General features: G+C 46.4%; 1 protein-coding gene across 1 annotated transcript in view; it reads right to left on the bottom strand.

The window, feature by feature from the left end:
• LPAR3 (lysophosphatidic acid receptor 3) overlaps nt 1-23746 on the bottom strand; it is a 34789-nt gene that overhangs the window by 10536 nt on the left and 507 nt on the right. Inside the window, exon 2 of the mRNA XM_073357211.2 lies at nt 5969-6725. Coding sequence (XP_073213312.1) covers nt 5969-6704 — 736 coding nt within the window. The 5' untranslated portion in view covers nt 6705-6725. The remainder of the gene's footprint in view (nt 1-5968; nt 6726-23746) is intronic.

Below are 23746 nucleotides of genomic sequence, written 5' to 3'. Positions count from 1 at the left end.
ATCTCCTTTAGCAGTAATCTGCCCAGTGCCAGCTGAGGACTGGTGGTGGGAGGGCAACAGTGCCCCTTCTCCCAAGTCTTGTAGCAAGCAATCAGTGTGAGCTGTAAGAATCTGGCCCTATATATTTTGCTATGTACTACACAACAGACAGGAAGCATCAAAAACTAAGCATCATAATTTCAGGATTAAGCACATTCTGACGTATTTTGTTTTTGTGATGTGAAGAGAATATTAATATAAATGACAAGCCTTTTCAGTGCGTGTTTATTTGTGTGTGGCTTCCCAGAACGAAACGTGTAACTATGGCTTGGGCAGAAAGGTTTGGATAATTGCCTATTATGAGTGTTTTTTAAAAGCAGCACTTGTTTAATTGTGCAGTAGACTGTAAATATCTAGTCAAGACCATGTTTGGCACATCTTTGAGAATCCTGCAATGGCAATTTTCTCCTTCCAGATGGGAGGGTTTTCTAAGTTGAGCTTCATTTCATAAATGTTCCACAGAAAACAAGACTTCACGCTGCTCCCTCAGAAAGAGTCCCATGGACTTTCATCGGAGCAGGATTGGATCCAGCATTTCATGCCATCTCTCCCAACATGTTGTAACGTGAAACAGATATGGGAACGTAACAGAGGAGGAAATGCTCTAACAATGGACGAGTGAGTCTTTGAAAAAACATGAACTTTCACATCAATAAGACATTATTCTTTGCTTTAACCACTAGTCCACGGGCGTCCTGACAAAGCTCTGTATTGTTAGGCTTACTTAGAGTTTCTAAAGCACTTTGATGAAAGATGTTGTACACAGAAGTGCTAAATATTATTTTGTCATTTTTGTCATGAACACCAGGTGAATTTGCCAAAAAACGCCAAGACAAATCAGTAGCCAAGTGACTCCTGCAGGTACCGTGAGCTGCACAGTAGGATACCTATACCCTTGTGGTTCTTAGTGCTGGATCAGGGTGCTAGGGTGTTACTTTGGGAGTTCAGTGAGTAAAGAAAGAAGCAGCATTCCTGATGGTTTTTACCCCAACATGTACAGAGAAGACTTGGCTTACAAGGATGACAAAAGATTACAATGGTTCAGAAATTTTCAGATGGATACAAGGGAAGTTAAACATTTAAATCTTAACTTTGTTTCTAATCTGACATGATTTTATAGATAAATATTGCTTGATTTTTGGTTAAACATTAAACAGAGATAAAGTGAGCTGCAGGAGCATAATGGTGGAATCAGAGGATTCTTTATTTTGCAGTCATTCATTCTCAAATAACTAAATTCTTCCCCCTATTTATCTGAAAGGCTGGCTACCCCCATCTGCATGCCTATCCCCTAGAAAGGACAGCAGTTTGCATCTGCAGCTTACAGTGATGCTGTTTTCTACCCAGCCAAGGAGATGATGATAAAAGTAGCCAGCTGCTTGCAACACAGGGTGTTTAAAGATAAATGCAATACCTTCGTGTTGCATGCTCTCCCTCGCTGGCCGGAAAAAAAAGCAGCACAGACCTGTCTAGAGCTTCACTGAGACAACAATGTAGTTTTCCTCGCTCCCTTTCAAACCAGTGGTTCAGTTCATTTAGACCTCTTGTATTTTTTTAAACTGATGTTACCCATCTGAGTAAGTGGGGAAAATATATTAAAAGTGACTGTGAGCAGATGCTGAGTAGATTCTGGTGAAAAAGATCTCCCTCTGAAGAGTTACTATGTGTGTGCATGACATTAAGGAGTTGGAAGCTTTGTCACCATGCCATTTATAGCAGTGTTATGATTTTTCAAAGCTCAAACACAAATCATCCACACATTATTAGGACGGCAACAGTGTATTAATTACTGATTAACCTAAACTAGGAAGGGATGAATTAATTTTAACAACAGTTTTGGGGCAATATAATATTTGCCACAGGTGACAAAAGCACTGTATTCTAGAAATTCCCTTGAAGGACTAATAGTAGATCTGAAAATCAGGTGCTATTTAGGTATAAATTCCATATATGCATAATACATGGTATTTACCACAAATGGTCCTTTAACACTACAACCTTCCACTTGGTGCTTCCACTAGGACCAGAGATGCTAGTGGAAATCAGACTGCCAGACTCTGTAAACAATGCCCTTGGGCGCAGCATAAGAAAGATGACTGTTCTTAGTTTGTAAACTTCTTGTGCTGGAGACACATGCCTCCTCCGTAGCATTGCTATCTGAGAATTATATAGTACAAACAGAAACTGTCTTCTTTACAACAAAGCTATTCCTTCTTAATAGCTGCTACAAGACAAATGCACTAAATACCATTATATGTGCAGGATGGTTATGAAAGAAGCTATTCATTGTTGGACAGATAAGATATATCTCTACCAGCTACTAAAGCAGGATGCTCAGGGTCATCTTGTTTTCCTTAGCATTCTTAAGTGCTTACTGCAAAGCTTGTATCTGCAACTTTTAAAATCCTGGGAGCAGATTTATATTTGAAAACTGAGGAGTCCAGTTAAACAAAACATAAATCTGGCTTTTGCACTGCTACAGCCCCACCTTCAAAACCAAATGTTCCTGTGCTGTCTTTTATGGCATCAGACCCGGACAAAGTCTTTACTAAATCAGCCCCAAAGAAATGGAAAACCTTATTCATAGATTTTTAAGTCTAGAAGGGACCATTGGATCACCTACTCTGACTTCCTATATAACATAGACCACAAAATTTCCTCCAGTTACTCCTGTATTGATCCCCATAATTTTCATTTGACTAAAGCATATCTTATAGGAGACGCCAGTCTGAATCTGAAGTCTTCAAGAAGATAAAGAATCTACTACTTCCCTCCATAGTTTCTTCTAATGGTTAATCACCCTCGCTGTTAAAAATTTGTGCCTTATTTCTCATTTGAATTTATCTGGGTTTAACTGACAGCTTCTTATCAGCTGGTTATAATTTAATTACTGATGAATATAAGATGACTGAGCTATTAAAACAGAATGGATATTTTCAATGTTCTTTTAGAAAAAACAATTGTTGATTAAGTGACACAGAAACTGGGTAATACAGGGGACTCAATGAAATTCTGAGTCACTAGATAAAATCTGGCCCCAGTCTGTAGGAACTAAAAGTTGTTAAAAATTGATGGGATTAGTGGAGTATTTGAAATGAGTTAGAGATCTCGGACTGGATTCCCCACTCTGCGAAGGCCACTTTGCATTGTGTAAGGAGATAACTGGAGATAACTGGCAATCTCAGCCAGTGGAAAGCTGCAGAAAGTGATTCCACTGCCTGCACCAACTGAAATCTCCCTTCCCCAGTGGAAAAAGGGTTGCACTAGGGGTAGGAGAGCTGAGCTATATCGTCCACTGGGTGTAAGGTCACCTCAGCACAGCACCTTTGCAGCCCAGACTGCACTGGGATGGGCAGCCCTGACTCAGAGAGCTGCAACTGGTTCCCTACAGTGCCCCCAGACCCCTTCACTCCCTCAATACACAGCTTTTCCACCCACTTCCTAATTACACTGCAAAAGCACCATCACTGCTTGGCCCCTGAACAGTGAAATTACAGAGGCAGAGATCCCAATAAGCCGAGTCTCTTTTTCTCATCCCCAGAAGTGGAAACGGGCCCAGGTACATTGGTGGGATAGAGGGTGCTGATAGTACCAACACCCTCTGTCAGTCCCTTGTGGCCAAGTGGATGCAGTGTTGCCAACTCTCCTGATTTCTCCATGTGTCCAGCTAGAGCTGGATTCATCTGGCCAGGATGCCAGCAGCTCCAGCACTCCTGCAAATTTCAACCCTGCGGGGGGGAAGAGAACCCGCTCTGATTGGCTGCCTTCCTCACCTACCCAGGGCCGAGCGATCAGTGATGGCTGCTATTGGAGATATGCAGAGTTCTCCACTTCTACTGCTCAAGAACCGAATGGACTTCTGGGGTAGAAGAAGGGAGACACCAGTCTCACAGGAGGGGAAGGGGAAGCAGAAAGAGCTGAGCAGCTCAGGCAGCCCTGCTCCATCCTCCCTTCCTGTGAACAGTGGGTCAGTCAGCTTTGTTCCTCCCTCCCCGCAACACCCAGCTTGGGAAGGGGTGAACGTGGTGCAGCACCCCCATGCCACCCAGGGGCTTAGTGAAGAACCTCAGAAGCTGCAGCAGGAGGAGAACTGATGTGGGAATTGGGCAAATGTGGTGCCGGGTGGGAGGGCAGACAGGCAGATGTAAGGGGTGAAAACACCTGCAGCTGAGGCTAAAATCACCTTACCCAGCAAGATTTGGCAACCCTAACTGTCACACACACACTCGGGATGGATAAGAGGAATTTAAAATCAGATGATGGACCAACACACCATACAGTAGAACCTTAAAGATACGAACATCAGAGTTATGGACTTCCCAGTTAACCGAACACCCTGTGAAACTGGAAGTCCTCAATCAGGCAGCAGCGCAGACCAAACAAAAAAAAAAGTGAATACTGTACTGCCTCAGGGCTTCAGCCACAGGGGATTGGGGCTGCAGCCACAGGGTGAGTGGGGATCAGGGCTCCGGGTGTAAGGGCAGCTCGGGTCTTCTGAGCCTCAGGAGTACCGGGACTCAAGGGTTTAGACTGGGGGGCAGCACTGGGGCTCCGTTCCCAGCTTCAGCCCCACTGGGGGTGCTGAGGCTCAGGACTTTAGCTACGAGGGGAGCACTGGTTTCAGCCCCAGTTCTCTTTCCGTAGCTAAAGCCCCAAGCCCTGCCCCCAGCTGAAACTGGGAGTGGAGCCACAGAGCTGAAGCCCCAATCCCTGGTGCCCCACACGGGGAAGAAGCCAGGAGCGGAGCCGCAGGGCTGAAGCCCCAGTGCTCTCCCGCAGGTTTAAAGTGCCGAGTCCCAGTGCTCCCACAGGGCAGAATCCCTAAGCCCCCTGCCAGGAACCATGGTGGCCCCTAGGGTCAGTAGCCCCCCGCCTAGAGTCCTGCCCACCCCCACCCCCGCAGCTCCAACTCCTCCATGGCTGAAGTCCGTAACATCTTGTTCACAGTTCCAGACCATTTCAGAGTTACAGGCAACAGAACAATACACCCATAATAGGAGTACTTGAAGATGTTCAACATTGCAAACTTTAATTATCTCTCTATTCAAAGTGATAAGAGAAAGAAACTAAAGTGTCCATCCAGGGCTCTACATGACTATAACAGTACCATAAAAATACAACAAAAAATCCAGCAGCTTTCCCAAAAAGGAACAACCAATCAGCAAACATTCCCTCAACATGCACTCCAGCACCAGCCCCTATCACAACTCCCCCTGTCCAAAAGCTTGGGTAAGAAGATGGGCCAACCTGTGTGTCCGGAAAGTCAGCAAAACTGAGCTTTTACAGATTAACAGTAGGGAAATGAATCCAAGGTTGAGCACCCCCCATGGACAGCTCTCTCTCTCTCTCTCTCTCTCTCTGATATGGAGGAAAGTTCCAGTTGAAACACCCCTGTGGGCTATAGCTGTAGCAATATGGCACAGTGAGATAGGCAGGTCTCAAGCAATTTTAGAGTTTCATTGGTCAAATCCTACACCTACAGGTTAAATACCCATGAAACTTACTCTCTGGCTGGGATTTTCTAATTCAATGCGATTTAGGCACCTAACTCTAGACTCCTTTGCAACTTCCAGTTTTTATTATTTTAATCCAGGCAAATGCTCTGGTAACGTTGCTGTGAATTTTATCAAACCTTCTCCTTCCAGAGACCTTTCTGTATTTTTTTAACTACAGATAAAAAAAACAAAAAAACCCAAAACCAAATACATTTTGTAGCATTCTGCCTACAACCAAATTGTCTAACCAGCTACCAGATGAAGAGACATTTGGTCTACAACTTGATTGGCCCTATGCTTCATAATTTTTCATGGTGTGACATCTTCTATCGCCTAAGTGGGTGAGCAAGCACTAGCATGTCAATATCCAAGAGATTTTAAGTTATTTTTGACAGGCACGCGGATCCTTATACATAATTTCAATATGGTCTTACCTAAGACGGTCATGACTGTCTTCATAAGCTTCACTGGTGTCCTTCTACGGCTGATGGATCCACTAGTGTGTGGAGATAAGACATTAGTTTTCCTCTGGACGTACATGTAGATTCTTAGGTAAACCACCACCATAATGAAGAAAACAACTAGATTGGAGACAGTCCAGAATATCAGATAACTTCTGCTATAAATAGGAGCCAGGGAAGAACAGGTTGAGATATTGCAAAGGCAGTTCCAACCCAAAGTAGGCACAGCCCCCATAAAAATAGCAATGGCCCAGATCAATAAAATTAAAAAAGTGACTCTTTTCTTTGTGAGGTTACTGTGAACCCTCATCCGCACTACTGACATGTGTCGCTCAACAGCTATCACAAATAAATTAACCAGAGAAGCTGTCAGGCTGGTGTCCAGAAGCCCCTGACGCAAAAACCATCGGTTAACAGTTAGCGTTTTGGACACAGGGCCAGTGTTGAACATCAAATATACATAGGCAATGCCAGCAAAAAAGTCTGCAGCAGCTAGATTGGCCAGCAGATAGTAGAAGGGGAAGTGAAATCTTTTGTTTTTGACCACAGCTGCTATGACCAGTGAATTTGAAATAAAAATAAACAGGCAGAAGAAGGTCCCAAAACACAAAACAATAACAAGGTTTGTCCCTGACCACTCATCTACTGTGTCAGTGTTGCTCATGTTATAAAAAAAGTCCATACGTTTATCATAGTGGCATTCGTTCATCCTGGATCAGGGCCTTACATCCTAAGGGGAAAAAGAAAAAACATGGATTAAATTTCATACCTTGTCTTTGCTTGAAGCACTACGCTACAAATACTTTGAGTGTAAATGTTCCTGGAGAATAATTTTCACATCAGGTAGAAGTAGTGTAAAAGGAAATCCTACCTGAAGGAAAAACAGCTCTAATATAGTCCCTCTCATTAGGCCCCAATTAAAAAAAATTTAATCACATGCTTAACTTGATCTTGATGTTAAATGGGACTTAAGTAGAAGCTTAAAGTTAAGCAAGTGCTAAAGTGCTTTGCTGAATCAGGTGAGAAACATTAACTAGTCAACTCTTTTGCAGATGATGACGCTGAAGCTCAGAGTTTAAGCGATTTGCTTGAAAATATGCGGAGAGCTACAAACAGAACCCTGGTCTTCTTACTCCCAGTCCTATGTTTGAACCACAAGCCCATCGTTTCTCCCAATACCCAGCTAAGACAGCAAAACACAGAAATCCTGCATCTTTTCCAGTTTACTAACCTAGAAACATAAAGCTTTTACTTGTGAAGTATTTTCCTGTTTTTGAAGCACGTTAATAGATATAATCTGTAAACACACTATTTAAGGCATATATTCTCAATGCATACATATAACTCCCATCAGTAATAAATTAGTTTAAATGAATGGATTTAAAAGGTGAATATTTGTTATATTACATTTTAAAATAACTAGATCCAAGGGTGCAGAGGATAGAAAACTGGTGGGGGAAGGGGCTTTGGTTTGTGAAAATAAAAGTGAAGGGTTGGCCATAGGTTCTGGATTGATAGCCCTGTAGAATAAAGTCTCCTATTCATCCACAAGAAAGGTGAACCATAGGCAGCAGCGGCATGAGATTTCACACACTGTGTCAACGCTCTTTTGGACAGATCGCTACTCAAGATGAGGAGAGGGATAGTTCATTCTCCCTATTACTTCTCACTTTGACCTGTCTGGGTTGACTATCAACATCAGCCAGGATAGTGTTATTGTGATGTGTTCACTAGGAACTGTACTGAGATCCAACGGTTTTAATGCAGAAGATTAAACAGCCATCAGACGGTATTGACTTTCAGTAATCTTGGCACAAAAAGTGAGAGTGTGCTAGTAAAATCTGCAGAGGACACAGAGTTAGAAGGTATTGCCAATACGGAGGAGGAGTGGAATTTCATACAAGAAGATTTGGATGACCTTGAAAACTGGAACAACAGAAATGGGATGAAATGTAATGGTGCAAAGTGTAAGGTCATGTACCTAAGGCAGGAGTGGGCAAACTATGGCCCGCGGACCCAGTCAGACTTTTTAATCCGGCCCTCAAGCTCCCACTGGGGAGCAGAGTTGGGGGCCTGCCCCGTTCCTGCACTCCAGCTGGGGAGTGGGGTTGGGGGCTCCACACAGCTCCTGGGAAACAGCCAGCATGTCTCCACTCCGGCTCCTACGTGTGGAGCAGCCAGGGGGCTCCACATCCTGCCTCCGCCCCAACTGTCAGCTCTGCAGCTCCCATTGGCCAGGAACTGCGACCAATGGGAGCTATAGGGGCAGCGCTCAGAGCTGCCTGGCCACACCTCCACGTAGAAGCCAGAGGGGGGCATGCCACTGCTTCCGGGAGCTGCTTGAGGTAAGCACCACCTGAAGCCTGCACCCCTGACCTCCTCCTATGCCCCAACCCCCTGCCCCAGCTCTGATCCCCGTCCTGCCCTCCAAAACCCTCAGTCCCAGCCTGGAGCACCCTCCTGCACCCAAAACCCCTCATCTGCAGCCCCACCCCAGAGCCCGCAACCCCAGCCGGAACCTTCACCCCTCTGACCCAACCCCCTACCCCAGACCAGAGCCCCTCCCCTGCACCCCAACCTCAGCCCCCTCCTGCACCCACCCTGAACCCCTCATTTCCAGCCCCACCCTAGAACTCATACCCCCAGTCCAGAGCCCATACCCATCAGCCTCCTCCCAAATGCCAAACCCCTCTGCTCCACCCCAAGCCCACAGCCCCCTCCTGCACTCCAAACCCCTCATCCCTGGCCCCACCCCATAGCCCGCACATCCAGCCAGAGGAGCCCTCACCCTCTCCTGCATCCCCCAATTGCGTGAACATTCATGGCTCACCATACAATTTCAATACCCAGATGTGGCCCTCAGGCCAAAAAGTTTGCCCACCCCTGACCTAGGGTCTAACAACAAGACTTTATGCTATACGCTGGGGATGTATCAGTTGGAAGTGACAGAGAAGGAGAAAGACCTAGGTGTATTGGTCAATCACAGGATGACTATGAGTCACCAACATGATGCTCATAGTCATGAAAAAAGTTAATGATAGGATGCATCAGTTGAGGTATTTCCAGTAGGGATAGGGAAGTGGTATTTCCATTATACAAGGCACTGGAGAGTTCTCATCTGGAATAGTGTGCGCCATTCTGGTTTCCCATATTTAAGAAAGATTAATTCAAACTGGAACAGGTGCAGAGGAGGGCTACTAGGATGAACAGAGGAATGGAGAACCTCCCTTATGAGAGGAGACTCACAGACTTTGCTTGCTTAGCCTAACAAAACAAAGACTGAAGGAAGATATGACTGCTCTCGATAAATACATTAGAGGGATAAATAAATGCTAGGGAGGGATGGGAGTTATTTAAGGGCCAATGTTAGCCTAAAAAAAACAGTTACTCACCTTCTCGTAACTGTTGTTCTTTGAGATATGTTGCTCTCATCAATTCCAATTAGGTGTGCGCATGCCGAGTCATTGGAAAGTTTTCCCACTAGCAGGACTCATTAGGTGGGCTGTGGAGCCCCCTGGAGTGACACCTCCATAGCACTCTATATATGACCCTGCAGTCCCGGTGCCTCCTCAGCTCCTTCTTGCTGGCTACTCCGACAGAGGGGAAGGTGGGTGGGTATTGGAATGGACATGAGCAACACATCTCGAAGAACAACACTTATGCTCATATCGATTCCAATTAGGTGACTCCCAAGCCTTACCTAGGCGGTGGGGTCAGAGTTATGGAATTGCTGACTGGAGCACCGCTCTGCTGAAAGCTGCATCATTTCTGGCATGCTGATGTAATGAGAGGTGTACGTACGCACCAAGGACAAAGTTGCTGCCCTGCAGATTTCTTGGATTGGGACTTGGGCCAGGAATGCCAACGATGAGGCCTGTGCCCGTGTGGAGTGTGCCGTAAGTGTCGGAGCTGGGATTTTGGCTAACTCATAGCACGTGCAGATGCAGGACGTGATCCAGGAAGATATTCTTTGCGATTATACTGGGAGCCCTTTCATCCGGTCTGCCACTGCTACGAATAGCTGGTTTGACTTTCTGAATGACTTAGTGTGCTCAGTGTAGAAGGCCAGTGCCCACCGAAATCCAGTGAGTGCAGCTTCTGCTCGCAGTTACTGGCATAAGGTTTAGGATAAAAAACAGGCAGGTATATGTCTTGACTTGTGTGAAAATGTGACACAACTTTAGGAAGAAAGGCTGGGTGAGGCCTAAGTTGCACCTTATCCCTATGGAAGACTGTGTAAGGTGGGTCAGAGGTGAGGACCTTCAACTCAGACAGCCTGTGTGCCGAGGACATGTCGACCCAAAAAAGCTACCTTGTACGAAAAATAGAGGCAGGAGCAAGTCACTTGCAGTTCAAATGGGGGCCCCATTAGTTTAGAGAGGACCAAGTTAAGATCCCAAGCAGGGACTGGCTGTCTAATCTGGGGATGGAGGCAGTCCAGGCCCTTGAGAAAACATCCCACCATGCGGTTGGCAAATATGGAACATCCAGATACTCCTGGGTGGAAGGCCGAAATAGCAGTGAAGCATACCTTGATGGATGACGCTGATAGACCTTGTTGTTTTAGCTTAGGAGGTACTCTAGGATGAGTGGTATAGGCACCTGGATTGGAGGTGTGTGATGCTGGGCACACCAGCAAGTGAACTTCTTCCACTTAGCTAGATAAGTGGTCCTGGTGGATGGTTTCCTGCTGCCAAGTAGGACCTCCCTTTCAGTTCAGAGCACAGAAGTTCCATGGGGTTTAACCATGAAGCTTCCAAGCCATGAGATGGAGACTTGAGGTCTGGGTGGACCTGAGTGAGCAGGTCGGGGTGGAATGGCAATGCAATTGGGGCGTCCACTGACAGTTCCAAGAGCACAGTGTACCAGTGTTGTCAAGGCCACCGGAATTACCTCCGCTCTGTCCCTGCATACCTTGAGAAGGACCTTATGCGCCAGAGGGAATGGGGGAAAGGCGTACAACAGGCAGCCTCTCCAGGGTAACAGAAACATGTCCGTGACCGAGCCCGGGCTGTGATTCTGGAAGAAGCAGAACATTGAGCACTTCCTGTTGCTGCGGATGGCAAATAGATCGACCTGGGGAAACCCCCACCTTTGGAAGATGGAGTGTATGACATCCAGACCGCTTGTGATTGCAGAATGATGTGTTGAGGTGGTCTGCCAGCTCGTTCTGAGCCCCTGGGAGATAGGATGCTTGCAGGTGAATGGAGTGGGCTATGCAGAACTCCCAGAGCCTGAGGGCTTCTCGACACAGGGTGAGGAATGGGCTCCACCTTGCTTGTTGATGTAAAACATGGCAGTGGCGTTGTCCGTCCCCACTGCCATGCACTGGCCTTGCAGCTGGGCCCAAAAAGCTTGGCATGCTAGACGTACCGCCCTGAGCTCCTTGATGTTGATACGAGGGGAGAGCTCATCCCAAGACCATAGGTCCTGCATTTGTAGATTTCCCAAATGCACACCCCAACCCAGAGCTGACGCATCCATTACCAGGGACAAGGAGGGCTGGGGGCTGTTGAAGGGGACTCCTTCACATACCATCCAAGGGTCAAGCCATCATTGGAGGGACTCGAGTATGTACTCTGGTACAGTCACTACTAAGTCCAGGTTGTTGCGCCCTGGGCAATAGGCCGACACAAGCCACGCTTGCAGGGGTCTGAGCTTCAGCCTGGCATGCCGGACCACAGAAATGCAGGCTGCCATGTGGCTGAGGAGACGTAGGCAACCCCTTGCAGTAGTGATTGGGAAGCGCCTGAGGCCGTGAATGATGTTTGACATGGCTTGGAATCGTGTGTCTGGCAGAAACGCTGGTGCCTGCACAGAGTCCAGCACAGCTCCAATGGACTCTATCTCTGGGTCAGAGACAAGGTTGACTTGTTCACATTGAGGAGGCGGCCCAGTCTCTCGAAAGTGGATCTGATGAACCAGACCTGAGATTCCACCTACTCCTTGCATGCCCCCTGAGCAGCCAGTCGTCAAGGTTGGGGTATACCTGTCTCTTGCGAAGGAAGGCTGCTACGACAGACATGCCCTTGGTGAAAACTTGGTGGGCTGTCGACAGACCAAATGGGAAGACCATGAACTGATTGTGTTTGTGGTTGACCACGAACCTTAGAAATCGCCTGTGCACCGGGCGAATGGCTATGTAAAAGTACGCGTCTTTCACGTCGAGGGCGGCGTACCAGTCTCCCGGATCCAGGGAAGGGATAACTGTGCTCAGGGAGACCATACGGAACTTCAGCTTCACCATGAATTTGTTGAGTCCTCGCAGGTCTAGAATGGGTCGGAGACCTCCCCTTTGCCTTGGGGATTAGGAAATAGCAGGAGTAAAATCCTTTTCCCCCAGGGATCTCAAACACACAGCCTGCGGGTTCTTTCGTGCTGCCCGCCAAGCTCCCCGTGCCCCCCGCCCCTCTGCCTACCCCATGGCACCATGAGCCCCGCACCACTCCCTGACGTGGCCGGAACCATGCCCCTACGGCCCTGGGGGTGTCAGAGGGCTCCGTGCATTGCGCTCGCTTCCAGGCACTGCCCCCCGCAGCTCCCATTGGCCAGGAACGGGGAACCGCAGCCAATGGGAGCTTTGGGGGAGGTACCTGGAGGAGTGGCAAGAGCAGCACACGGAGCTGTGAGCCCCCCCCAACCCCCAGGGACATGGTTCCAGCTGCTTCCTGGAGCGGGGCAGAGTGGCGTGGGGCCAGGGCAGGCAGGCAGGCAGGCAGCAAGCCTGCCTTGACCCCGGTGCACGCCACTGCCACCCTGGAGCCACTCTAGGTAAGCGGCGCTGGGCCGGAGCCCGCACCCTGATCCCCTTCTGCACCCCAACTCCCTGCCCGCCCCTTGCTACACCCCGCACTCCTCCTGCACCCCAACCCCCTGCCTGGAGCCCCCTGTCACACCCTGCACCCCAACCCCCTCCTGCACCCCTCACCCCAACTCCATGCTCTGAGCCCCCTGCTGTACCCTGCACACCTCCTGCACCTCAACTCCCTGCCCTGAGCCCCCGCCACACCCCGCAGCCCTCCTGCACCTCCTGGGGGTAGGGATGGGGCAGAGCTGGGATGGGGATTACGGGGAAGGGGTTGGAATGGGGGCAGGGAAGGGATGGGAAGAGGCAAGGGAGGGGCAAGGTCTCATGGAAGGGGTGGAGTGGGGGCAGGGCCCAGGGCAGCAAGTGGGGGGTGTCAGTGATGCGGCCCTCGGGCCAATGCACTAGTCCTCATGTGGCCCTCGTGGTCATTTGGAGTTTGAGACCCCTGCCTTAGCTCCTGAGGAACCTCTTTCACCACTCCTATGGTGAGAAGGGACTACACCTCCTGGGTAAGGAGCTGCTAGTGAGAAGGGTCTTTGAAGAGGGATGGGGAAGGGGGCTGGGAGGGAGGGTAGGAGCAAATTTGGAGAGAATATCCCATTTCTACCATGCGAAGGACCCAGCAGTCCTATGTTATTTGGGACCAAGCACAGTAGAAGAGAGATAGATTATTCAGAAAACATGGGGAAGGATCCGGTGCTGAGACTGGTGCTCAAAATGACTGCTTTGAGCCTGATGAAAGTAAAAAGTCAGGCCCTAGCTCTGCCCAGACTGAGGATGGGAGGGCTTGCGCCTGCCATTTCTGCCCTTGCGTCTGTAGGGATCCTGCTGCGGCTGAGGAGGATATGACTACTGTTGCTGCTGTTGGGGCTTAAAGGGCATTCTTTGGGTTGCCAGGGTGTGCATACCCAAGGAGTTCATTGTAGCCCTGGAATCCTTTAGGCTATGCAGCCTCGAGTCCGTCTGTTCAGCAAACGGACCCACTCCATCGAAAGGCAGGTCCTGCATAGTTTGTTGAATCTCGGGCAGGAGCCCCGAGGCCTGCAGCCATGAGCTACTCCTCATGGCAATTCCGGAGGACAAGGTGACTGCCGCCAAGTCCACAGCATCCAGTGAGGCTTGTAAAGAGGTCCATGCCACTGCCTTGCCCTCCTCGACAATAGCCCCAAACTCCTCTTTGGACTCTACTGGTATGAATTCCTTAAACTTCAGCACAGAGTTCCAGGAGTTGAAGTTGTATCTACTCAGGATTGCCTGCTGATTGGCAATCCTGGAGTTGAAAACACCCTGTGGAATATACTTTGCACCCAAATAAATCCAGGCATCCTTGGACTTAGGTGCTGGGGTTGCTGCCCCTGCCTCTCCTCCTCATTCACTGCAGCCACCACCAGGGAACAGGGCTGCGGGTGCATGAATAGGTATTCGTACCCTAGGGGGAATGAAATATTTCCTCTCTGCCCCCTGGGCGGTGGGAGGGATGGAGGCCAGAGTCTGATAAATGGTCTTTGCATTTGCCTGGATAGTTTTGATGAGCGGTAGAGGGACCCTAGATGGTGCTTCTGGTGCCAGGATATCCACCATAGGATCCTCAGACTCTACCACCTCCTCGGTCTGCAGGTTCATATTCCGTGCCACCTTGCATAGGAGTTCCTGGTGGGCACAGCTATCTATAGGGGGAGGCCCGGAGGTGGAGGTGCCCCCCACAGCCTCATCCAGGGAGGATGACGAGGAGGCTAGAGGAGGAACTGGGTCCTCCTGTCCTTCCTGGTCCTCCGGTACCTCCTGTCCTGCCTCTAATCCAGGGTCAGGCTGAGGAACAGGGATGTGTTCCGGGGGAGGTGGTAAGGCTGGTAGCTCCTCCGCAGTGGGATGGCTGGCTGCTGCCTCCGGGACTCTTGCCTCGGATGCCACCGAACGGGAGCCCCTGGACTGGATTCCCTGTACCTGGTTCAGGGGTTCAAAATGGCCCCTGTACTGGCTCCTGCCACTGTGCGGGCCATGGTGCCACACCAGTCTGGTCTGCCCCTTGCCAGCTTGCATTGGGCCTGCTCCCCATCTCTGCCCAAAGATGTGGGCTGAGACCACAAGGGCCAGGGCGGTGCTGGGCTTTGTTGCGCTGGGGAGCTGTGCCGCGAGGCTGGAGAGTGGTGGCACAAGTGGGGTCTGCGCAATGACCGGGAACGGTCCCAAGACAGACTGCACTGGGACTGGGACCTGCTGCACGACGACAATCGATGCCATGAACGGGAGCACTCGCAGGACTTGGAGCGGTGCCGCGAGTCAGACTGGCACCATGAGTACAACCAACCAATGGATTCGCCGGGGACTGCAGTGCCGTCATGTCTCTGAGCTCTCTCCCGGCCTCAAATGTGTCTGGGGTGGAAGGCAGTTGTACCTCCACCACCACCTAACACGGTGAGTCCCATTGCACCAGACTCAAAATCTCCCTTTGTGGGACTGAAGTCGACGGTGCTGGCTCCGAAGTTTTTGGCATTGGGGGCTCCTCCCTAGCACGCGCCCCAATGGGCGGTTCCGAGGGGTTGGGTCCTGAAGTTGGGGAACCACTGCTCACTTGTTTCCGGTGCTGCTTCTGACCCGGGGAATGGGACCGGTGCTGAATCGTCTCTGATTGCTTCTGCACCAGAGAGCGGAGGTGCCGCAGGTCTGGTCCAGAGTCCTTCTGCGGTGCCGTCTCCGCCGCTGCCGAGGCACTACGCACCGCCGCGCTCAGTGCTGGGTGCCGCCGCACCGATGCTGGTTGCGGTCTAAGTGCCACCTCCATGAGGAGCTGCCTCAGTCTAAAGTCCTGCTCCTTCTTTGTTCTCAGGCTAAACCCTTTGCAAATCCTGCATTTATCCACCTGATGGGTTTCCCCCAGACACTTTAAGCAAGTGTCGTGGGGGTCGCCCACTGGCATAGGCTTGTTGCAGGACTTGCAGGGTTTGAATCCCTGGGACTTAAGCATGCTCTGCATCCCCAGGGAGAGCACAGTTGGGGTGAAAGGGGACCCCCCAACTCCCGACAGCAAACTATTAACACTACACTACCTAATAACTAAACTAACAAAGGAAATAAACACTAAATTAAATAGAGCTAGGGAAAGGTGGAGAACTTGCTGAGCAAGACACCACAGTTCCAACAACCATCACTGGTGGTAAGAAGGACCTGAGGAGGCGCCGGGTCGGCAGGGTCATATATAGAGCGCTATGGAGCCACGACTCCAGAGGGCTCCACAGCTGACCCGACGGGTGCTGCTAGGGGAAAAACTTTCTGCATGCACACCTAATTGGAATCAATATGAGGAATCACTTGAAGAACAACAAATGGATATAAGCTGGTCATCAATAAGTTTAGGTACTAAATTTGACACAGATATCTAACCATCAGAGGAGCGAAATCTGGAACATCCTTCCAAGGGGAGTAGTGGGGGCAAAAAAATTGAACTTGTTTCAAGATTGAGTTTGGAAAATGTATGGAGGGGATGGTATGATGAGATTGCCTACAATTGCCTATGGCTCATCTGTGACTGCTATTAACAAATATTGCTAATGGCCGGAGATGGGACACTAGAGGGGAGGGGTCTGAGTTACTATAGAGAATTCTTTCCCAGATGTTTGGCTGGTGGATCTCGCCCATATGGCCAGGATCTAACAGATCACCATATTTGGTGTTGGGAAAGAATTTTTCCCAGGTCATATAGGCAGAGACCCTGGGCTTTTTCACCTTCCTCTGCAGCATGGGGCACGGGTCACTTGTTGATGGATTCGCTGTTCTTGAAGCCTTTACAGTCTAGATTTGAGGACTTCGGTAACTTAGCCAGAGGTTATGGACCTATTACGTGAGTGGGTGGGTGATGGTCTGTGGCCTGCGATGTGCAGGAGGTCAGACTAGATCAGCGGTTCTCAAACTTTAGCAACCCGAGGACCCACATTTTTATTTAAATTTTTTCGTGGACCCCCAAGCCGCCCCGCTCATCCCCAGGCCCCGCCCCACGTCTTCTGAGCACCATCCTCTTTATAAACACTGCCCTAAACTAAATACCAATGCAATAATTCACTGCCATGCAGCAGAGCTGGAGACCAATGCTCCAGACTGGACTCAGGTTAAAATCTCCAGAGAAGTCAGGCACAAAGAATGTGAGGGCAATGGAACTTTGCTGAACACACCAGGGCATGGTGCAGACTGTCACTCCATAGCACTCCCCACTTGGTAGTTTATTCAACAGTTTGTAAGTAAAGATGCCATACGCCCAGCCTGTAAACTAGTGGAATAGGCTAGATTACCACTTTCCAGAGTACAAAATATATACCAAACTAAGGTCTGCCCATGCCCCTTTCACCAAAGCACACCTTTATGCTTTTATCCCTCTGCTCTTCTCACCCCCTTTTCTCTCTGCCTATTATTGCCATGGTCACAGGAGCTGTATGCATGCTACTCTAACACTGCCAATCTGCTCCTGTTCTCCCTACACATTACTCCCCACCCCACACACACACACACAAATCACAAGCAGGAACCAGGAGAAAAAGAGCTCAATGTGAGGGAAAGACTGAAGAACTGAAAAGCAGGGAACCTTGTTAACCAGAGGACATTGAGAATGAACAAAGGATGGCTTAGGGCAGTGGTTCTCAAACTTTTGTACTTGTGACCCCTTTCACATAGCAAGTCTCCGAGTGTGACCCCACTAATAAATTAAAAACACTTTTTTATATATTTAAACACCATTATAAATGCTGGAGGCAAAGTAGGATTTGCGGTGGAGGCTGACAGCTCGTGACCCCCCATGTAATAACCTTGCAATCCCGAGGGGTCCCAACCCCCAGTTTGAGAACCTCTGGGTTAGGGGGAACATCTCAACTGCATTTCCAGGCTGAATAACATGGCCAGGAGAGGCCAACTGGGAAGCATGGGTGGAGAAAAGGAACACCTAGCCCGGGAGCTGGATGAATACAAAGAAAACTGAATCCTTTGACTCCCACTGGCTGATTCCCCACTAGAATTTACTCTGACCAGCTAACAACAACGACGAACTTGTCTTCACAGGATTTAATACATATTAAACATTAGTTAACATATCTAAAATACGCCTTTTTACTTAGAGTAGATGTGAACTCTAATTTACTTGCTTAGCACAGTTACCAGATAAGATTGGAAGATGATTAGGTGGCGGGAGGCCAAAAAGAGGCTGACGAGGTGAGATGTTGTGGCTATGGCTTGTCTAGTTGCAGGTAATTTTTGACAGGGCTGGTTTAACATGACAACAATGCTTTAAGAAGTTATTGCACATTTATGCTCTTTGAGCATTTGATATTTTATAGCTTCTCTTTTTTTTTAAAAAAAAAATCTGAGAAGGATGGAGCATTTTCCATCCACTGTAACACGTAAAAAGTGCAAAAGGTAATGCTTATGTGCCTAGAAATCTGCCTTCTTATGCTAGTTCTGAATCAGTCTCTCTCTCTCTCACTCACACACCTTCTCAAAATAAAGGGTCTCCTTCCTACAGCTCTTAATTTGAGGATGTTCTCAATTTCTGGCAAGAGGAAGCCTGTACTAGGTCTACACCGCAGTCATGAGTTGAAAATTATGTCATCCCTATTCCCTCCTTCCATGGCAGCTAGCTCAGAAAAAGGTTGGAAACAGGAAGATCATTACAACATATCATATTTTGAGGTCAAACCACCAATTTCTAGAGCTCAATACCGTCAGTGTTTCTCCCCCCCACCCCTGCTCCCCCGAGATTGAGCATTACCTTCAGCAGTAGTGTATGTTGCTCAATAGGATTTTTTTCCACATTGGCAGGACCATAACACAGTAACACAAAAAAGAACTATACACTTTCAATTATCTAACAGGAACTGCTATACCAGATTAGAGCAGAGGAATCCTGTTTCTGATGGAGACTAATACCAGATGCTTCAGAGGAAAGTGCAAGAAACCTCACAGGACACAGTCATGTAATAACCAACCTCTTGAGGAGGTTTCTTCTTAACCCCCATCAGCTGGACCTTGGTTTATAAGCAGAAGGATGAGGGTTTTCTAGCCCTTTTCTTTTACCTGTGTAATGTAACTCTGGATAATCTCATTGCCATAATAGTTTGGATAAACACGGAGTGCCCAAATCAGCTTCTCACACACATTTAGCCAAATTCTCAGTCCATTTACACTAGCGAAATCCCATTTAAAATCACCAGAATAAATATGCGGGGATATTGTCCCAGTATGTTTAAGAGCTGTTGTAAGGCTTCAGTGTGGTTAAGTGGTTAGAACACCAGAGTAGGAGCTGGGAGACAGTGTTTTATTCCCTATTGTGACAGACTCACTATGTGTCCTTCATCAAATCCTTAACCTCTCTGTGTCTCTGTTTCACCATCAGTAAAATGGTGATAATAGATGGATATCTACATAAATAGAGACATACATAAAGCACCTGGAAATCCAATGAATAAATGTGCTTCACAAATAGAAACTATTATTTATGGCACTGAGTTGTCTCTCTATTTTGGCCCAATAGCTGGGACAAGCCTCCTGAACTCTCATACCTCACGGTTCTTCTAATTAAGCAGTCATTCGAGCTTGCAAAGCAGTGCTGAGCGCCAGTGATATCTAGCCACATATATGGGTAAAGGTAAAACTGAGAAAAATGTTAACAGGGTGCTGCAGATGGAGCTCAGAACATTATTACTGAAGAGATTGCCTAGGCAATCATTGTCCAAACTGCTATTGTCAGAACTTCAGGTTATGCCTTAGGGAGTACTGCCTCAATGAGAGATCTTGCTTGCATAGTCATTCCCAGAAAAAGGAGCTTTCTGTCTCTTCTACTTCACAAAGATATAATGTGCTTTCAGTCTTTAAGCTGCCCTTCATTTTTCTGGTTAGAAAATTGATGCCATAGCTCCTTTACTTTCCAATGTTGTAAAGACATTATAGAATGCCCTCCTCCTGAGATTGGTTTCAAAAACTGAAGTTTGGAAAAATGAAGACTGGTAGGGACCACACAGTTCAATCTACATATAAAAACAATATCCATTTACCCAAGCGTGAGCTAATGCGTTTTCTAAACTCCACCTGGACGCATCTGAAATAACCCAACAGCATGATTGCACCAATAACCCAAGAAATGCATTCAGCTCAAAAAGAACAAAGAAGGGTGTGTAATGCAGCAGAAGCCAAAAATGTTAATATGTAACCATAACAGGGAATTTAAAGAGGTAAACACTTTGGGGTTTATTTTTTAAATTAACTTGATCTTTTAAAAATAATCAATCAATAGATTACAAGTACAACTGAGAGAGAAAGTCTCAAAACAAGTTTCAATTTACAAAAGTCATGACCTATCTATTTGGAACTAAAAAACATGTAAGCTCATCCCAGAATGTCTCAGAAGTTACGATAATGGCTTTTCTATGTTACTATCCCTGGGAGTTGACACGACCTTTGTATGGAAGAATCTGGAGAAGCACAGGATCTCAGAAGATTCATTTTTAGCATCTTAGTTGATACCCTTAGAATTCCCTGTGGTTGGGATTTTGTGATACTTAGTCCATTTTTCATAGAACTGGGAATATACTTTTTAAAAAGCATTATTTAAAAAACACAGCTTGCACAAATTGGAAGACAAAAGGGCTGTAAAAAGTGTAACCGGATAATATTTTAAGCTCTTACTCCTAACCTTTTTATATCCAATTTTGAATAGCTTTATTGCTGTTTCCATTAAAATGTTTCACCTATGTAATATTAATTTGGAATTATTCTCTAATTAGAGAGCCCTAGATTCCTGTGACAACCCTATGCATTTCTGAGGTAATGCAGTTTTTTAAAGCATACTTTTTTTAGTTAAAAATCCATATGGCATCACAATTTGATGTATGAACAACATAAGTCATTTGTCCTTGAGTTATTGTCTTTGGTGCCAAACATCTGAGGTTTTATTATTTAGCAAATAGCCTTGTATTGTACCCAACATATGTAGAGTCAACAAAGGTCCTTAAGAAAAGACTACTAGGTTTCTATACCCTATTCTCTCCCAAGAGACATTAAAGATCAAAACTAAATATGTAATTGCATGGGCCGTCAGAGCAATGCTACCAGCCACCCACAGCAACTTGTACAGAAGACTGATAATGATTTATATCTAATGCAGGTAGCAATATTATTGGGACTCAAGTGGAAAGTGCTATTCTGTGCATATGATACTTCTGTTCCTTTATAGGAAGTTGCAGACTAAGATGGAAGGTCTAGAGCTGCAAAGCATGTTTAAAATAGCGTTACCAAGGCAGAGCTAGTCTGAAGTTTAGGCTCTTTGAGCCTTTAAACTTTATTAATGTCTAGTTTAAAGCTATCTTATCACAGAGTCATTTGCAATGCTCTGATCCACTACAGAAAACTGTTAAAGGCAGATACCCAGTAACTCACTAGTTACCACAAGATTAGGTTCCAGGCTTTGGTAATTTAAGATCTTCTGAAATTATGGTTTAGGAAGTCTCCATATGGAGTCCAAAATAAAAACTTCATAGCAAAGCTTTCCTTTAAAGTCTTCCCAAGTGGGGCTCTGAAAGGAGCTGGCAGGCTATCCTTTAAATGTGGAAACAATCACCGCATTTTAAATATTTAAAAGCCGATCAGACAGCTTTTATATTTTGTTACATTTTTTCAGGCATATTTTACAAATACCTGTCCTCTGGCTTTCAAGCTATAGAGCACACATACCATTCTGTTCTTCTGTCCTTTCTGCCCAACTTACTGATGATCAACAATTCTACTTTAATTATTTACTGTTTTGTGCATAACTAATGTACAATGAACACCCAACCCACCCAGAAACAAAGCCTCCCTTAAAAGAAAATGTAATCAGTACAATTAAACTAATGTGATTCTTTGGATAGGGTTGCTTTTATCATCCCTCAAGGAGATGACTTTGATCTATGGTAGGTACATAATTGTAGGTGACATAACATTCATGTCTCCTCAGCTCTGGCTTTTCCTCAGAATCCTATCATTTGAAATCAGAAGATATATGGCCATGAATCTGACTTATTATGAGAATAACTACAGTTCAGGGAGGAACAGATAACTTTTCCTTACATGCCCACCCAAAAAAAGGAAGATAAAATATGCAAACCATTTTCCAAAGCAACCTCCAGTAGATTTGGTCTTACTGTGTCTATCTTCTACTACATCACATATATGCCAGGGAAAACATTGTCTTGATTTGTGTCATGTGCAGCACGGATCCATCAAACTCAGAAGCTGTATTTGGGTAGCTGATAATGTACAATTGTGTCCACTGGGGGCGGGGGGAGGTTCCAGATATTACTGGACTTCACAATAGCATCAAGAGGGCAGGCATGCAGATTCTGGTTTTTAAACACACAGGTCTCTCACATTCATAGGTACTAGAACTAGGGGTGCTTGAAGTGATTTCCATCAGATACAGTGTTTACAGTTTGGTTCAGTGGCTCTCAGCACCCGCACTGTACAAATGATTCCAGCACCCCTGCTCACATTACTGACAGAAAACAATAAATATGATCCCTTCATGCTGATAGCAGCTGTCTCGTTGCTGAATGCTCCTGATTAAATTGCACTGAAATTAAAATAAAAACCATTGACGGTGACCTAGCCAACTCTCATTTTTGCACAATATCACATTTTCTGTCATACTTCTGAGAACTGTATAAAAGGAGGACAAAAACCAAAATGCTTGCCGGTTTTCTCAGTGTTATAGCACAAAAGTTACACGTCTGGCTACAAATGGCCATTCTGGATTAAACAGCATTCCAAGCGTAAGGAGCAATGTATTACAGCCCATACAATGTTCTCTTCTAAATTTTCATTACAGCAGGATGGATAATATGCCTACCTGCCTGACCCTCCATTGCAGAGAAAAATAAAATACGAAGAAGCAATGTTTCCTCAAGTACACCCTTGACAAACACATATAGCCAATTAATGTCATTGCTGTTTTTCAATTTACTTTTCATTTGTGGAAAGTTGCCACATTCTTTAATGAAGCCCAAACTTGAAGCAGCAATTTATCTAAAACAGCTAAAACATTTTATTTGGAGTAAAATAACATTTTAATTAACATAATATTGTAGTGACTAGTCCTCTGATGCATGAGTTTTGGAAATGTGATACCTGTAAATTCAAATATTTGCATAATAGACAACCGAAAAATATATGGTCATATTTACATTACGTTGTGTAAACTAATCACTATCGCCAGCGATGATAAGAGTGTTGCAACAGTTATTTGTGCCAAATCATGCAATAATTTGTAAACAAAGAACGACAATTTCACACAGCTGCTAGTGAGTATAAGTCTTTAAAACAATGACTTGTTTAAATAAGTGACTTGCCCTTCCATTCACCAGTAAGTGGTATAGATTTCACAGTACATTAGTTCACATCGTCTTTTTAAATTATTAATTTATTCTTAACAGGTCAACACAGGAAGCACAAGGTTTGCTGTTATGGCTTAATTGAGTGCTTACACTAAGTAGTTTATTTCATAGTCATAGCATTAATAATTTTATCAAAAAGGTACTCTTGTAATGTGCCACCCCTGCTGCCAGTATCAGGCTTTTCAGAAAGGTAGGTTTGAAATAAGGTGCGAAATACTTGCTCCTCCTAGTGAGATAATGCTTATCTATCCTGACAATGGGCAAAACGCTGCAGAACAATGTGTCTAGAATAGAATTACAGGTGATTAGATTTCTGAGCACAGATATTCAAGTTATCCGAGAGCAGGTACTGATTACGCCTTGCATGGCTTGAGCTATTTGTTCTAGCTATCCAGGTTCTCATAGTGCACCCATCGCTGTGCTATCACTGCAATAACGAATAACAAAGTGCCTTGTGCAGGAGCAGAGATTTTGGTGGTCAATTTCCCGCGGACAGATCAGCCACTACCTGTGTTTGACAGTCAAGGTACAATAGTCAAC

This window comes from Lepidochelys kempii, chromosome 8, assembly GCF_965140285.1.
Source record: "Lepidochelys kempii isolate rLepKem1 chromosome 8, rLepKem1.hap1, whole genome shotgun sequence".
Lineage (NCBI taxonomy): Eukaryota > Metazoa > Chordata > Testudines > Cheloniidae > Lepidochelys > Lepidochelys kempii.
This window is presented reverse-complemented; position numbering and strand designations above follow the sequence as displayed.